The 13,596-nt window shown below is 40.4% G+C and overlaps 1 protein-coding gene across 5 annotated transcripts in view; it reads right to left on the reverse strand.

Moving 5' to 3' along the window:
- LYST (lysosomal trafficking regulator) overlaps window positions 1–13,596 on the reverse strand; it is a 186,678-nt gene that overhangs the window by 11,283 nt on the left and 161,799 nt on the right. For all 5 annotated transcript variants that reach the window (XM_078077736.1, XM_078077737.1, XM_078077739.1 and 2 more), the window contains 4 exons: window positions 10,075–10,305; window positions 8,235–8,424; window positions 4,993–5,129; window positions 1,764–1,862 (listed from right to left, as the gene is read on the reverse strand). In XM_078077736.1, the coding sequence (XP_077933862.1) occupies window positions 1,764–1,862; window positions 4,993–5,129; window positions 8,235–8,424; window positions 10,075–10,305 (657 nt within the window). The remainder of the gene's footprint in view (window positions 1–1,763; window positions 1,863–4,992; window positions 5,130–8,234; window positions 8,425–10,074; window positions 10,306–13,596) is intronic.

Consider the following 13,596-nt stretch of genomic DNA (forward strand, 5'->3'; position numbering starts at 1 on the left):
ATGCTTTAATCACACACACACATACACACACACACACACACATTATGTGTGTGTATTTTTTTTTACTCCATGATCAAGAATATTATTTATAGGGTAAACACAGCATAGGAACCCTATAGTGGTTGTTGATGGTTTTATAGATCTTATACTTTAAAATGATTGTAAGAGTTAGCATTACTAGATTCCCTGACAGGTCGGAAAACAATTTCCATGGACAAAATAGGAACCATGGACTACTTCATTTAAAAATGCTCTTGAGGGGCGCCTGGGTGGCTCAGTCGGTTAAGTGTCCGACTCTTAGTTTCGGCTCAGGTCATGATCTCATGGGTCATGAGATCGAGTACCGTGTCCAGCTCCATGCTCCGCGGGGAGTCTGCTTGAAGATTATCTCCCTCTGCCCCTCCCCCCACTCACTCTCTCTCTCTAAAATAAATAAATAAATCTTCTAAAAAAATTGCTCTTGGATGACATACTACCACCTCAGATAAACCTCATATATACTCTCTGGCCACCACTGATTCAGAGAATGGAAATATAGGTGTTCATTTATATGAAGATGAGGTGGCCATACTATTTAATTAGTGAAAAAAAATGACTCAAGAGCAACTATTTATCACTTTTAGAAGACACTCCAGGCTTTCTGACATCTGGCCCCCACTCTGTGCTCTTCATTCTCAGAGCACACACATCAGTGTCCTGCAGTAACCTGTACATGCTTGTCTCCTGCAAAGAGCCCTGCACCAAAGCCCACCCTTAGCTGGCACCCTTGACTCCCGTCTCATACCCTACAGTGGGCTTCCCAAAATGCTGGCTGGATCATATTACAACTGCTTAAAACATTTTAATGGGATCTTAGGCTAAGAGACGGAAACAATACTATGGTCACATTTATACCCCAAGGATCATGGGAAAGAACCTTAATAAGAGTTTAAAAGGGAGTAAACTTGGACAGAAAAGTAAGAGGAACCTAGCATCACCCCATGCTAGGAAGACTGGTTTCATCCAGTAGAACATATTTAATAATATAATGGAGAAAACTGTAATGGGGGGGCAGAAGCAAAAGAAAGGTCTAGAATAAAATGATAATTATCTCAGTTCTAGAAGAAAAGGATAATTATCACCCTAAATTTGCCACTTATCCTCAACAGCACCACAGAGAGTTGATTCAAGAAAGGAACAGCAGTAAATTAAGAGAAGTATTGCATAATATGTCTTTTCTTCACTAGACTGTTTTATAATTTAATTTTCAAATCCTGGAAATTCAGCAAATGGCTAAAATAAATTTCTTCCAGTAAGTGGTGGAAATCAAGATGGGCTACTTGGATTTTGCTATAGTCCAGAGACTGTAGGAAGGTTAAATATTAGGTGTTCTCAGCTTCCAAATTTTACAGAATCTTGCAGTGTACTCCTAAGCATTCAGGCCGACACCAAGAACACAGGCAAACAAGTATCACAATGTCATGAAAAAGTCTAAATACGAAACAGATCATGACTCAAAATATTACATCTTTGACACCAAAAGATAGGACTGTTATAATTATTTTCAAAAATTTTCATGATCCTAGTAAACCTAAAACTAAAGAGTCAGATATGTGACCTTTTACATTTTAAGAGCTTATGTGAAAAAAAGATTAAAGAACAAAAAATTGAAGCACAAACATTTTCAGTTACTCTTGTACCAATGAATTATACTTCAGGAGCCTTTTCTTCTTCTCACGAACATGAAAACCCTAAACTGCCCACGAAGTGCGCCCAGGACCTACCGTGCTGCTGGTAAACCTGTTGGCGTAGGCCGTGATGACCCCACACTTGCTCCCAGCGAACAGGTGGCAACTGTCAGGCACCCAGGCACAAGTTGTGACCTGTGAGGCAGGACAAACCAAAGACCGTCGTGTTCAGAAAGCTTGAGAAGTGTTTCTACTTCCCTGATGGTTATTTAAAAGACATACAGCCACAAAATGTAATAAACATTCTACTTGAACCGATTAAAAATGTACAAGATATAATAATACTCTGTAACGTTAAGCCAGATGTCTAAAGGCTGTTTCCGAGTTAAAATGTATTACATCATCATCTATGATTTTACATTTTTCTGTACACACATACACACACACGGCCACTTGTTCCTTAGAAATTTAAACAAAATGATCCAGGATTGACTAGATCCAAGGTTAAGTGTGTGTGTAATGTGCATGTGTATGTGGTTTCACACATTTCCCTGATTTTTACTTTTTTTTTGCCTTTTTCTGCTTTTGGTGGGGAATTGGGGTACATACAAAGAGACAGGTATTGCTTCTAACAGTTCTAAAGATGGTTAAATAGGAGAAGAAAGAAAGATAAGTGTGGGGAAAAAAATCTCAGGTTATTCCTTTGGGATTGTAATCCCTTCAGTCCTAACCATGGAGGTGCTATTCAAGGCCACTCAACTCTCTGGCCCAATAAGTCTTCCTCTGGCTCTGGGCACCAGCTGATCCCCAGCGCCGGTCCCCAGCGCCTCAGCTCCCATGGGCCCCTTCTCCAGTCCCACCTGTCCCACAGCCCGCACTCCCCTCACGCTGCACTGTGCTAAGCAGACAGAGGTCATCAGCCACAGATCTGAGCCCCTTCCTTCCTTTGTGCCTCAAGCGTCTCGGTGCTTCTCCTGATTTAAAGGAGGAAGCCCCTCTGCTTTTCAGGGCAGCCTGACACCATACCCAGAGTTCCTCAGAACCCTGTCCTTGCTCTCAGAATTTCAAGCTGTCTTTTGCTGGGTTCTTCCCCTCAAGTGTCTGCTACCTTAAAAACTACTTGCTTTCATCTTGGCTCTTCTTAACTTTTGATACATCACCCGAGCCCACTGGACCCAATTTCATTTTTTGAATTTCTTTCTTGAATAGTTCTAACTATTTGTAAGGATTACTATTTCATGACTTCTATTCTTTCTTAGAGGTCTTCCAAAGAACAAAGAGAAAAAATATATACATATATTTTTATATATAGAATAAAATGCAGTCTTGCAATTACCATATGGGTCTACTGAACCCTTTCATAAACCTAAGTTACATTACAGGGTTTTAATAATTTCATCTTCCCTCTGTCTCAAAACATTTTGCTGTTTCATCACTGTAGGAATTATTTCATGACTACTCAACAATTATTCCCAACTCTGCTAGAGCAAAACAAACAGGAAAATGCAGAATGATGGATCTCCTGGAAGGATAATGTAATCTGTGAAATAAACTGTCATCTTTTGGTTTTCTGATTGTACTGTCCAAAGAGTGGTATCTTTCAAGAAAATATAAAGGAAGACTGGAGACACTGCTTAGTACTCTGCTTTTAGCTTTTATTGAACACAACTGGGAATTCAGAATTTTTCATGTTCTACTGATAATAGAAAAGAGAACAAAACTGACAGAGGACTAGGTTTCACGATTATGACATCAGTCAGAAGGCGAAGGCAAAGAGACGGCAGCACTCTAATCTCTAATGATGAGACCATGATCGTAGAAGTGAGATCTGAGTGTGGGTCCTCAATACGATAACATCCTGGATGAATTTTCTCAAACTACAGAACTACTGAGTGGACAATATATTTCTAAGGATGAAAATGGAATAGGGTGCTCTTATCCAGGCAGTCATTTGAGTGGAAGTTCTTTATCACAGAGTATTTTGCTAAAAGAATCTGGACAATCCTGTTTTGCTAAAAGGACTTATGACAGTGTTCTTTCACCTTTAATGATGCTTGTGTACCAAACTTTACATGATAGAAGTAATTTTGCAATGCTCAAATTTTTTTTTTTTTTAAAGATTTTATTTATTTGACAGAGAGAGACACAGCGAGAGAGGGAACACAAGCAGGGGGAGTGGGAGAAGGAGAAGCAGGCTTCCCGCCGAGCAGGGAGCCTGACGTGGGGCTCGATCCCAGAACCCTGGGATCATGACCTGAGCCGAAGGCAGACGCTTAACAACTAAGCCACCCAGGCGCCCCTGCAATGCTCAAATCCTTATTAAAATTTCTAATAAGGTTGTTTTCCAATGTCCTTATGCTGCTTACTTTTGTTAGTTTACTGATAACCAGATAACAAAAGGTGATAACCATTTTTTCAGGTACATTGAGAGTTAAGTGAATAAGTCATTGCCTTCCTTTCTTTCACTGATAAAAATCCCCACAAGTAGCAACTTACTCCATTTCTAACGTGCTCAGGGAATGGGGAAATGTTAGGGCACATGAATAGGCAGGAGATGTTATGTAGGCAATGGGAGTCAGGAAATGGCAAAAGAATTTCCCATGGAAAGAAAGACAGTCACAGAAAGAGGGTTTAACATACAATTTTGTACGGGAAAGAGTTGTGGCATTATTGTGTGTGTGTATATTGTGTGTGTGTATATATATAGTGTGTGTGTGTGTATAGTATATATACAGTATATATACAATTGGAAACATTTTTACAACAGCTTCAGGAGAGAGTAGTGGGGAGTATGATTACCTCAGTTTCAAAGAGGTGGAAAGAACCTCAAGTTTGGAAAGGTTAAGGTGCTCGCCAAAGGCTACAGAGTAAATAATAAAGCCTAGACACTAACACAGATCTGAGGGCTTTAGTTGGGACTGATGCTCTTTCAACCCATTGTGATGCCTACACACCCAGTCTATTTAGCAAAAACCAGGTACAGAGGATGGCACTCTGGTTATAGAAAATGACACAGTGACAAAAGGCACGTGAACACTGAGAAGAAAGCAGTGTTGATTTTGTTCCAACACTGTGCCAATCGCTGATGCTGACTAGATGATTATAATACCGTCTCAGTGAGATACTGTGGAGAAGACAAATTTTGGGGACACAGAATAGAAATAGTCAGGAAGTCTGAGCACTGTAAACAAGGCCTAAGTCCAGTGTCATAAGCTTCTGGACTGGATTAACTGCAGAATATTAAAGACTAGCTGCTATCAGTCTGACTCCTTTCTAGAGCATTACACTTAATTATTATGATAAAGTACTTTGTAAAAACATTTACCTGATATTGTTGTGAACTTTGTATAAAGTTTATTGGAGGCTCGCTTTGTTTACTCTTCAACCTTAAAATGTTATCAGCGTATCCCCAGCTCAGGATGGCTGACCACTGAATGTCAGTACTGTTCATGCTTCTCACACCTCAAGAAGAAGAAATAAAAGTATCAGATTGCCACCGCTCAACTGTTATTTGACAGCCCCCCAAAATGGCGGGTTAAAAGCTGAAGTTTACATAGCAGAACACAGTATCTTTCCAGAGCAAATCATCTTTGTATTCATAAGATAGACCGACTTAAGTTCGTTTTATTCCTTTAATGCTAATGGGATTCTAAGAGTGGAACTAATTCCTTTTCACTCATGGTGTTTTGGTTAGGGCTTATTTGATTTAGTACTAAAATGTCTGTTAAGAAATTTTTATGGAAGACAATGATAGTCAAGCTTACTCTGGTCATATTCTGTGACACTTTTACTTCTAAAAATAAATACAAACTAGACACTGTTTAAATAACTTTGTAGCCACCACCTGCTGACAAATCAGTATGGACAACTATCAATACTAGAAAAAACATTGCTACCCTAGAGAAGCAACAGCGGTCCTGGGAAGGCGCCATTTAATCCTGTCAACTGCCAGGGCTTTGCACAGCAGACTTTGATTTAACGAGGTCCTGCTCCTTTCCTCTTTCTCTTTTTTACAACACAGTTTTATGTCCGTTGGGATAAAGATTTGGACATTTTGACATCCCTTTTCAGTACTATTCATAATCTATGCCTTGTTGGTATGCTGAATGTGGCCAATGCAGCATAAATGCTGTAACTGGTGCTGTCCTTGAAATTTGCATTGCTTAAGTCCCTTAAGGAGAGAGAATGAGCTTTATTTATTCCAGCACCTAGCAAAATAAGGCCACATATAAGGGAATGAAACAAATACATACTTGTTGAAAGAATCAACAGCACAGTGAAAATGTAATTCACAGATTTTTGTTTTCTTTTGTTGAGTACAATACCAAATGTTGACATCAGTTTGGCAATAAAGGAACTGGAATATACTCACTTAATAAAAGCTCCTCTAAATATAAGCTGCTAGGGAAAGGAACCACATTCTATGAGGCTCAGGGCCTCTCAAATTCATTCTGTAATGCCTGGCATATAGTGGGCACTCAATAGCCCACGTGCTCAATGAATGAAGTACATCTAGTAACTGCCCCCAGTTTCTCATTCCATCACTTACAAGATGCACCATCTTTTTTTTTTTTTAAGAAAAATAAACTTCTCCTTTACCTACTAGGACAGTGAATCTTAAACATGAGTTTGCACGAAAATGGGTGTTTCCAGCATGCCTAGGCTCGGACTCAAGCCCCAGAGATTCTGACACGGTGTGGCTCAAATGAGACCCAGGCAAGTATACTTTGGAAAAAAAAAGCATCTCAGGCAACTTGGAGGCACAATTTTCAAGTAAGGGTTTAAGGTCATCAAAACCGCCGCAGTTACATTGTTCTGTGCATGTATAGCTCAGCAAAACCATACAGTTACTTGATAAAGCAGCGCTCGGCACCTTGCAGCTGTAGCACGTGACCCGACCCCCCTCTGCAAGCGGGGCTCTCACAAGCCAGTATGGGGTGGGTGAGCACTCCTCTCGTGCACTGTAAGATGCTGGGTGCAGCAGTGAGAGCTCGCACAGTCCCCGGGGCCCCGGGGGCCGGGGTGCTTACAGCCTGATGGACCTTTACTGAGCACTTAGAAGGAGTCAGGCACTATGCATTCCCTACATTATTTCATGTAATCTTTACAGTAAATTACCCTGTGAGGTCAATCCTTTTGTTATTCCCGACTTATAGATCAAAAGCCAGGATTTAGAAGGTTTAAGTAATTTTCTCAAGGTCAAACAGCTACAGTATCAGAGCTGGGATGCAAACTCATTGTATCTGTTGTATTATACTGTTGTGTATTATAATCTGTTGTATTATACTACTTCCCCACACAACCTAGATGTTGGCAAGCCCCAAATACATTCTACAAGGGAATAAAGCATAATTTGAATGAACACAGCTATTAAGGGCACTGACTATAGTGGCACAAATAAGATAGGTTGAAAATTACATTTGACATATTTAAGTCCCATCATGCCAAGCGGTAACACCAGCCCTTTCTCTTCTGCTCAACAGAAACAAACTTCAATCCACTCTATTTTTTAAATGTAAATTACTGACACATTTTGGTACTTTAAGTATTATTAGTAGTAAATTATTTGTAACACACCTCACAACTAAATGCAACACTGATATTACAGTAGTTACGATTAGACAGATTTATCTGATCCTATTAATTCACTAAATTTAGATAAAATGATAAGCAGCCTCTCTTACTACTAACAAGTATAAAGGCGATCATTGATTCCTGATATAAACAAGAGTAAGTCTACAAAGAACTGTGGTCCAGCCAGCACACTTAATTTCTTTGAGTGCCCTCTGCTTGGCATGGGTACTGTACCCTTATAGTGCAAAGCTGTACGTGGTGGAAGGCTCACGGACCCCAAGGAGCGAAGTGCGTCAAAGATCATTTTAAACCCAAACAGTGTGACTGTCTGGAAGCATCTAGTGCACACGCTGGCTTTTAGACACATCTGCACACAGCTGATATGAACAGGCGAGCATCCTCATTGATTTTAGTGCCCAAGCCCAGGCCTAGGAAGTAGGGAGAGTTCTTTTACATTGAATGAAATGGTTAATTACATTAACCATAAAGTAATTACAGCACTTTTCCATGTGTTGTTGTTAGCAAGTTAGTGCACAGAGGGTGAGAAAAGGATTGCTTTCCAGGCATGCCTATTTTTACAACCTGTTTTCAAGGCTATCATGACTTCCTTGTTTTGTTTTGTTTGTTTTAATCTCATGACTATCCCTTCTGAGGTACTAGCTTTGCTGGCCAAATAACTCTGCCTGTTCTGGGAGTCAAGAGCCTCAAAAGGTCCATTTCTAGAAGACTGATATTGTTTTCATCTTGTGAACATAACCATTTATTCTTGTCTCTGACTCCTCCTCTCATTTCAAATGGCACTGCATTTAATCTCCCCCTTTTCCCCCCCATGTGGTATGTTTAATTCCTACTTTGCACTAAATAACCACAAATTTGAACAATTTTTCACCATGGATTCAAAACTTACAAATAAAATAGTGGCACAGATAAGCTGGAAACATCAAATCTCATGAAAAATACACCTAGAGTGATTCTCATTATGTTTTCTTTTACCTTGTTCTTTGCTGTATGTCATCAGAAGACAGAAATTTTGGGACAAACCACAGATGGCTCTGGTGGGCAGAGCCTGGAGAGAACCAAATCTTTCTCCGTGGGGCTGGCTGAAACAGACCACAGGTACCGGAGCACTTGGAGAACCTACATACTCCCCCCACTTCAAGCCTTTTATCCATGACAAAGGACTCTAAAACAGAGGAAAATAAAAAGTATGATTTTTTTAAAAAGGTAGTAAATATAGAATGACTTCTAACTTAAATTCTAAACAAAGAGTAAGCAACCTGATTATAAGCCCTTTGTAGGCAAGAATTATTTAAATTTTTTTTTGCTTCCCCCATACTTAGCATATAGAAATATATGCTCCTTGTTGCTAGACACAGCGACGAAAATATAGACGAAGCCCAGGCCTCATGGAGTTGTCTTCCAGCTGGGATGAGGGGCAGACAAGAAATAAACAGACACATGCGCATCAGGTGCTGAAAGCTCTTTTGAAGAGGGAGGGAGAGAACTGAGAACATTGGAGCTGCTATCTTAGATTCAGGGTCAGGGAACTGAGGAGGGGATATCTGAGCAGAGACCTGAAAGAAATGAGACAGCAAAATGGGGCTTGTCTGGAGAAAGGCCATCCTAGGTGGAGGGAACAGTCGACACAAAGGTCCTGAGATGGGAATGAGGCAGGTCAGTACCAGGGTCCCACTGTGAGCGGACACACGGCTCAGATCTTTACACGTACCAACTGCGAAGTTAGTTAGCACTGAGTATAGTGTAGATTAAATGGCATTTATTACTTTTCAGGGATGTGCTTTTACATCATTTTGGCATGATAAAAGAATAGAATAGAATAGCTTTCAACTACGAAACACAACATTGGTGATCTGGTTTTGGCAAAACAACACTATCATACTGATGTTTTAAATTTGAATTTTACTGCTTGTATCACTCTGGTTTGTGCTTAACATGCAAATTTGACATATGTGAGCTCTGAGCATAAAGAATTTACATGTCTTCTGTGTTCTACATTTACTGTATTTAAGTAACATTATTTTAAGAAACAGTTGTCAAAACAAGGTCTATGAAAACCATTTTCTCTTAAAATGGGTCACAGTTTCCTGCAGTTGGGGATGTGTTGCTTTATGTCCCCACTAAGGTTCTTCCCAACCTCCTTCCCACACCTTTTCATTTTCTGCCATTCCTCTCCACAAACCCTTACATTTTATAATTCACGGGCTTCCATCCTCTGCTGCTTTTCTGATGAAGAATTTAGCTCAGGGTTAGAATCCATTTTACTCTTAAGGTTTGCCTGCTTTATTTTTGTATTTCAGAGTAAAAATTATGCCTACTTCCCAGTTTAAGAGGCAATACTTTTTACCATTATAATCGGGGGAGGCCAAAGACATATGTAAGGTTCTCCCTTAACTGTAAGCCAAAACATTCACACTTCTGGTCAGTACTTTTGGTGGAAGTTGGCCAAGGCCCTGCCATGGACGTGTGTACAGCCATGCCCACGCTCAGACCATTCTCCAGTCCTGGATGGCTTCTCTTCTCTGGTGGGCAGGTTCCTGTTAGGCCACTGCCCCGGCAGGCTTTCCCTGCTACTAGCCCTCTGGGAGCTGGCCGCCTGACCTGCTCCCCAGAGCCCCACCTTGTCTCATTAACAGCAATGACCACACACAGGATATCACTGTTAACGGTGTGCGTCTGGGTTCGTTGGCTGCAGTGCACCTTCAGGCCGGGACCCTTATATTCATCGTGGTGTCCCTAGAGCCTCAGAGGGGGCCTGACATCTGCGGAGTTGAGTCAACTTTTGCTGAATTCTATTGAAAATCAAATGACATACCGGATAGGTAATTTCTTTGACCTGTTCTCGGTTTTCCCTGAAAGCAAACTGCACTAGCAACCCCACAGCGGCAGGAAGCTCTCCTTCAAGGTTGAGTTTGGACCCAGGTCTGCTGGCATGGGCCGACTGGAACAACTGACGAGGAGTCTGGCCATAGGTTTTTATCATGGTTTCCAGCGCTCGCCTCTGAACTGGATCTTCGACTGCGGAGACATCCATTCCAAAATATGTCTGAAGGGTAAAAGATTAAAAGAGAACAAGAGGTATGTAAAAAGCAAGATTGGCAATGACACCAGAGGGGAAACAATAACTTGTTTTATTCTCTAGGTAGTAGTTTACTCTCCTCTATTTCAAATGGAAATGGTTTTTAAATGTTTTTGATCGGTTAGTATCAGAAACTAATATAATGTTTTATGTCAATTATACCTTAATTAAAAAAAAATCCATGGAACACTACATCAAAAACTAATGATGTAATGTATGGTGATTAACATAACATAACAAAAAAATTGAAAATGCAAAAAAAAATCCAAATGAGGTTTTTCTTTGGTCTTGTCTTTCAATGAGGACAGATGAAAAAATAAGCAAGATTTTCACTTGAGTTCATCCAAAATAACAAGCAGATTAGCAAGTGGATGTATTTTTTTCTGTAGCTGCCTGTCAGATATCGGTCAGAAAACTAGAGTGAAGGGTGAAGGGGTTGCCCTGCCCTGATTTTCTCAATTTGCAGAAATGAGGACTAGAAGTTCAAAGCCATTTGTATCTGGCCTGAAATTATGTGATACCCAAATACGCTTTTGTTCTTTGACATTAATATGCTCAAAGAAAGATTTTGATTACTCTTCTCTGAAGACACAATGGCTGGTTTCATAGGATAATTTTCTGTTGCTAACTCATGTAGGGGCCAAGGGCAGGTTGCCCAAAGATGGAGCACTTTGGCATATTGATTTTATTTCATTTTATTTTAAACATTTATTATTTATTAGAGAGAGAGAGAAAGCAAGAGCGAGAGATCACATGAGGCGGTGGGGCAGAGAGAGGGAAAATGAGAATCCTAAGTAGGCTCCATATGGAGCCTAACAGAGGGCTTGATCTCACAACCCTGAGATCATGACCTGAGCCAAAATCAAGAGTCAGATGCTTAACCAACTGAGCCACCCAGGCACCCCAAGCATATCAATTATTTTAAATAAAAGTTACTTAGGAGATAGCCTGTGTAAGAAGGAGACCCAGACCCTCCTCTGTCCCCCTGAAAGCAGGAAATAAATTTCCCATGTGAAAGGTACCCTCCCCATAGCAGGAGGTAAAGAGACATCCTTATCACCAGAGATGGGAAATTTAGAGTGGAAAAGGCTGTATAAACAACACTTGTTACTTTTCATTAATTTACTACCCCAGCCCAAATTCTCTTTAGAGATCCTTACTAATTGAAGCTCCCAAAGTTAAGTTTTCTTTGTCCTATCAATTCCTCACAGATTTATCATCTCTTTGTCTAAAAAGTGTAAAAACTGCCTGCCTTGGTCATTTCTTGAGGTCTTGATTTCATTATTGAGCCTCTGTGTGCACATAATTAAACTGGTGTTTTTTTCCTATTAACCTGTCTTACGTAAATTTAACTCTTAGTCCAGGTGGAAGATCTTGAAGGGTAGAGAAAGAATTTTTCATTCCCTTCACTCACACACACCATGTTGGAGATGTCTATGAATATCAGCTATTGAGGCATGTTTTCTTACACACATATAGACATTAGTAAGGAGCCTAGATTTTTGAGGTCTCTATCTCTTGCATTTTCCCTGGGCAGAAGAGTCAGGAATCTGAACACTAGTATCACTGAAAACCAAGCAAAGTCTTTCAATTTCCATTCTGTAAGCTCAAGAGCAACGCACGTATGTCTTATGCATCCTCAGAGAGGATTCAATGAATCTTGATTTCCTGTCTCTGTGTTTGCTTTGGAGGTTTTCACATACACAGCTAAAATGGACTAGAAGGTTGGCAGGGAGAAGGCTGTGATGTGCTGCAGATCCCTTCAGCCTCCCTCGGTCATCTTGGTGAGGCTGCCAATGGAGGAGGCTGGCTTCACCTCTCCGGCAGGACGTGGAAGACTGGATAAGAAACAAAGTCAAAGTATTCCATTTTGACCAAGACACTGTAGAGAGAGTGGCGTCCTCCCGTGAAGCACTGTTCTTAGGACATGAAGCTGAAGAGAAAGGGGGCAGGGGGCAGGGTCAGGGCAATAATCAGACTGGAAGAGGAGTGAAGATTCAGGACTTGCCATGGTCCTTTTCTTTATCCCAGTGTTGGAATAATAAAAACAAAAGACTTCATGTATAATACTACGTTATGGAAAAAGTCACCTGTTTAAAGTGATATACAGGAAAAGGCAAAAATGAAGTTAAGATTTGATGTTGGTAGGTAGTTCAGGAGAGTATTATTTAGGTTCTAACGAAAACTGTGGGTGACTCTGAAAAAGTGTGGTGAAAATTGCAAGCTCTTTAATGTAAAGAGCGCTATTACACTTTTCTTCTTCATGTTGTCATCCCCTGGAGTCAGGTAGAGAGCGATGTACATTTCCTTCTTGACTTCTACAGCGAGCAGTCAGGAGCTGGGTACAGATCTGTCATGTTCTGTGTGTACCGGCTTGTACAATGTAGCTTTTAGCATTTCATCAGGCATATGTAGGCATATTTCATTACATATCTAGACATAACCTTTCTATAAATGCCAAAATAAAATCTCAAAGATTCTTCGGAAGTTAAATAATCTTCAACACTACTCTCCTCGCTGCCACCACCCCCGCGGCCGCCACAAGGGATAAAATACTTGTTATAAATGCTTATCTAGGCATGGTCATTCTTAACGGCTGCTTGACTTGGTATACTCAAAAATTCAGATGAAGACTGGAATAATCCTCTAGCCAGGGCTTTAAAAAATTTATTTGAAAATAGTGTTTCTCTACACTCTATGGTATCAGTTTCTAAGCAAACCTTATATATTAGTGAGCAATGAATCAAGATCAAAAGGCATTTCTACATTCCTTAAAAAGGTTAACATGGGCGCCTGGGTGGCTCAGTTGGTTAAGCGACTGCCTTCGGCTCAGGTCATGATCCCGGAGTCCTGGGATCGAGTCCCACATCGGGCTCCCGGCTCAGCAGGGAGCCTGCTTCTCCCTCTGACCCTATTCCCTCTCATGCTGTTTCTCTCTCTCTGTCAAATAAATAAATAAACAAAATCTTTAAAAAAAAAAAAAAAAAAAAAGGTTAACATTTATTTATATTTAGTTCTATGGTGGACAATATCCTGTATGAATTTCCTCCCCTATTTATGAGGTTGGTATTACTGTTCACATTTTACAAATTTGTACATTTAGGTACGGAGAGGTTAAGCTACTTGCCCAAGGTCACACAGCAAGCGGCAGAGTCACAGGGTGAGGGTTTGAACGCAATTCTGCATTCAGAGACTGTGTCCTTAATCACTGCACTTTCTTTGGCTCCATGAATTGAATGTTATCAAATTCCTAGAAAA

The sequence above is a fragment of the Halichoerus grypus genome, chromosome 7, assembly GCF_964656455.1.
Source record: "Halichoerus grypus chromosome 7, mHalGry1.hap1.1, whole genome shotgun sequence".
Lineage (NCBI taxonomy): Eukaryota > Metazoa > Chordata > Mammalia > Carnivora > Phocidae > Halichoerus > Halichoerus grypus.